Source organism: Trichosurus vulpecula, chromosome 1 (assembly GCF_011100635.1).
Source record: "Trichosurus vulpecula isolate mTriVul1 chromosome 1, mTriVul1.pri, whole genome shotgun sequence".
NCBI lineage: Eukaryota > Metazoa > Chordata > Mammalia > Diprotodontia > Phalangeridae > Trichosurus > Trichosurus vulpecula.
Window position 1 is genome coordinate 336,035,289 of NC_050573.1, and position 3,043 is coordinate 336,038,331.

A 3,043-nucleotide genomic window follows, 5' to 3' on the forward strand; every position below is an offset into this window, starting at 1 on the left:
AGCCTCTGGGAGAACCTTAGCCATGCTTAGTTTTACTCCCATATCTCTGACTACTTTCTTCAGTGCCAGGAGTACAGTAGGTGCTTAATAAATGTTTATTGCTTGACTGATTCATGGTCAACCTTCTAGCTGCTATTCATACACTTTCCTCATTGTTCCATCTCTGTTTTCCTAGTTGTGGACCTATAACCATGATCAAATCAACTGTGCCACTCTTCCTGGAAGGTGCTGTTTTAATCTTCTCCCCTCTGGTCCCACTCAACAAACTGTAACTTTCTGGATTAAAATATCCCTCTCTGCCAACCATTCCTTTCTGTGTACTGTCTCTTCCATTAAAATGTAAGCTCTGTGAGGGCAAAGATTGCTTTTTCTTTTGTATTTGTATCCCCAGAGCTTACGACAGTGCTTGGCCCATTGTAAATATTTAATCATTTGTTCATTCATTCATTCATTCATTCACTCATACATTCATTTAACTTCTTTGTTTCAAATTTGTAGTGATTTGATAGAAAAGGAAAATTGAAAGTTCAGTGCCTAGTCCTGAAACTTCTATTTCTATCATTCTATAAACTCAGCATCTCACTGTGGAGTTCTCCCTCTAATAGTGTAGACAGCAAAGTTATGCAAGCTTCTCATCCTATGCAACTGTTGCTTATAAATCTCCATGGAAGATCTTTCAGGCATGTTTCAGGTCTTCCTTTTTTTTAATATTTTGTGGGTTCCAGCAGATCATTCAGTCTATCCATCTGTTATCCCCTACTTTTGAAATTTTTTTAATGTTCTTTCCCAAAATTTATTGAATATGAAACATATCTCTACAGTTTCTATTGAGGAGGTTGACCACGTCCATGACCAAATCCACCTCTAAATTGGAATTCTGTTGCTGACCCAGCCCCAGCCTCAGCCTTCTTGTCAGCACCAGGAGAAGCAGCACTTCGTCTGTACGTGTCTCTGTCAGCTTCACTCCAAGTAAGCCAGGCAGGTCGCTCGCCCTCCAGACCTTTGGGCCTTGGCCTTCCTGTCTCAGGACGACTTCTTCGAAGTGTGGCAGGCACAATCTCAGCGGCCAGGTGAAGGTAATCCCGGAGGTACTGAATGCCCTCATTGGTGAGGTACCAGTAGAAATGCCTCCATGCAAACTGCTCCTTAACATAGCCACGAGACTTTAGAGACTGCATGGCCTTCATGACATGGAGATTGGGCACATTCTTGTCTGCCAGCTCAGGGTGCTTTGGCATGTGGACATCCTTCTTGGCTACTATCACTCCCTCCTTAAAAAGGAGTTCATAGATGGCAATTTGGTTCTTCTTGGGCATCAACATCTCGGTGGTGCGGCGGGTGCTGCTCTAGACAGAGCCCGGGCTAGAAACGCTACTTTTGAAATTTGATTGGCACACAACCTTTTTCCAATCATGGAAATCCTTAATGGCACTTTCCACTTTTCCTCATTTACGTGTCATTTCATGTGTCTCCTTTTGAAAGTCACCCATATTTTGATTATTCAGAGATTGTGATGCTCCATGATTTGCAGACATATGACATCTCCAAGATAATGTGAATGTGAAAAAATATAGATTTTTTTTAGTCAAGGAGCAGCTTGGGATCATTGAAAGTGTTTTATCATATCCCAAATGCAAACCAGTCTATTTTTCTCCAGTTGGTTCTTAGGTGCCAAATAAAATTTGTGCCTTCACTTAGCCTATACAAAAAAAAATATGGATGCTACCAAAAAGTATATATGAATGAGCACCATATATTTTCTCCCAAGTTTTTGTAAATCAAAACAAAATAACATTCTCCTATAAAGTCAACTTATTTTAAATTTGAGTCTGTACCTCTGCAGAGAACAAAGCACACCAGGCGTAAAAGCAAACATCCTCATTCTGCAGGAAAAAAAGCCTTGCCATAAGTATGACTTAATAGGAGGGAAAAAAATCCTATAAAATTTAAATATAAAAATAATCCCCTTTGAACATATTTCTCACTTGACTCATTTTTTGCCTTTATTTAGGAAACAGTTTGCAGCTGAATAACAGCCAACTGTTTCCAGAAGTTTGTTCTTCAAGTCTACGATGTAATGTCCGAGTTTTTATGCATTCCTTCTTTTCCATTTTCTGGCCATGCTGTTTCCTATATTCATTACACTTGAGGATGTGGGGTGACTCTCAATTTGGGCTAAAAGCTCAAACCTACTCATTATAATAATAGTGTAATTACTGTAACATTTACTGTCTTTCTATAATAAACCAGCAGAAAAGGAAACAGCTGAAAACAGGTAGTGGATGGTTTTATTACTGCCCAAGAAAGTGATTACTTACTATACAAAATAATGGACTCTCCTACAGAAATGATGCAAAGAGTGCTCAACTTGGGAATCTGAGGCCTCAATTTCAAATTTTGGCAATTACACATCCTGGCTACATGACCTTGGTTAAATAACTTCTCTGGACCTGTGTCCTAGTCTGTCAAATGAGATCGTTTGTCCTCAAAGGTCTCATTACTCCCTTAATCTGTGATCTTCTCGTCCTCTGACTTCTGAGGTCCCTAAGAGTTCTAAATCCATGATCCTAGGATCAGTAATATCCGGGCAGAGATGTGAAGATAATTTCTAAATTTACTCTATGGGAAAAATAAAAAAAAGAGTCCAAGGACCACATTAAAAAAAGACCAACTATTTATTATTTAAATTACTGAAGGATACTTATTATTCAATTTGACAAACATTTGTTTAGCAAATTCCATGTATTCCATATTCCATTGTGCTAGGTGCTGGAGAAATAGAGTAATTTCTTTGCCCTCAGGGCAAACAGATTTGGGAGGAGATAAGACAGCGCAAGAAAACAATTAGGACACCAGGTCCAATATTGGTAAGGGTAAAGGAGATATTCAAAGTAATATAAAAAATGTAATGAGTGAGAGCTGTCACTTTGGTGATACAGGTGCAGTTTCAACCAAAAAAAAAATGCTTCATTGAAGAGGTACCACCCTAGGTGAACTCTGAAAATAGAGAAGGAAAATGCACATTGCAAGTATGAGGAGCATG

At 38.9% G+C, this 3,043-nt stretch overlaps 1 protein-coding gene across 1 annotated transcript; it reads right to left on the reverse strand.

The window, feature by feature from the left end:
• Positions 1-798: 798 nt before the first annotated feature.
• LOC118834285 (40S ribosomal protein S10-like) lies at positions 799-1,322 on the reverse strand. Its single transcript, XM_036741746.1, has one exon. It carries the CDS (start codon positions 1,320-1,322, stop codon positions 825-827), a length of 498 nt encoding a protein of 165 aa, XP_036597641.1. The 3' UTR covers positions 799-824.
• Between the last annotated feature and the right edge of the window lie 1,721 nt (positions 1,323-3,043).

Excerpts from the sequence above, each read along its gene's own strand:
- LOC118834285 (XM_036741746.1), bottom strand. The coding sequence starts at position 1,322 with ATGTTGATGCCCAAGAAGAACCAAATTGCCATCTATGAACTCCTTTTT.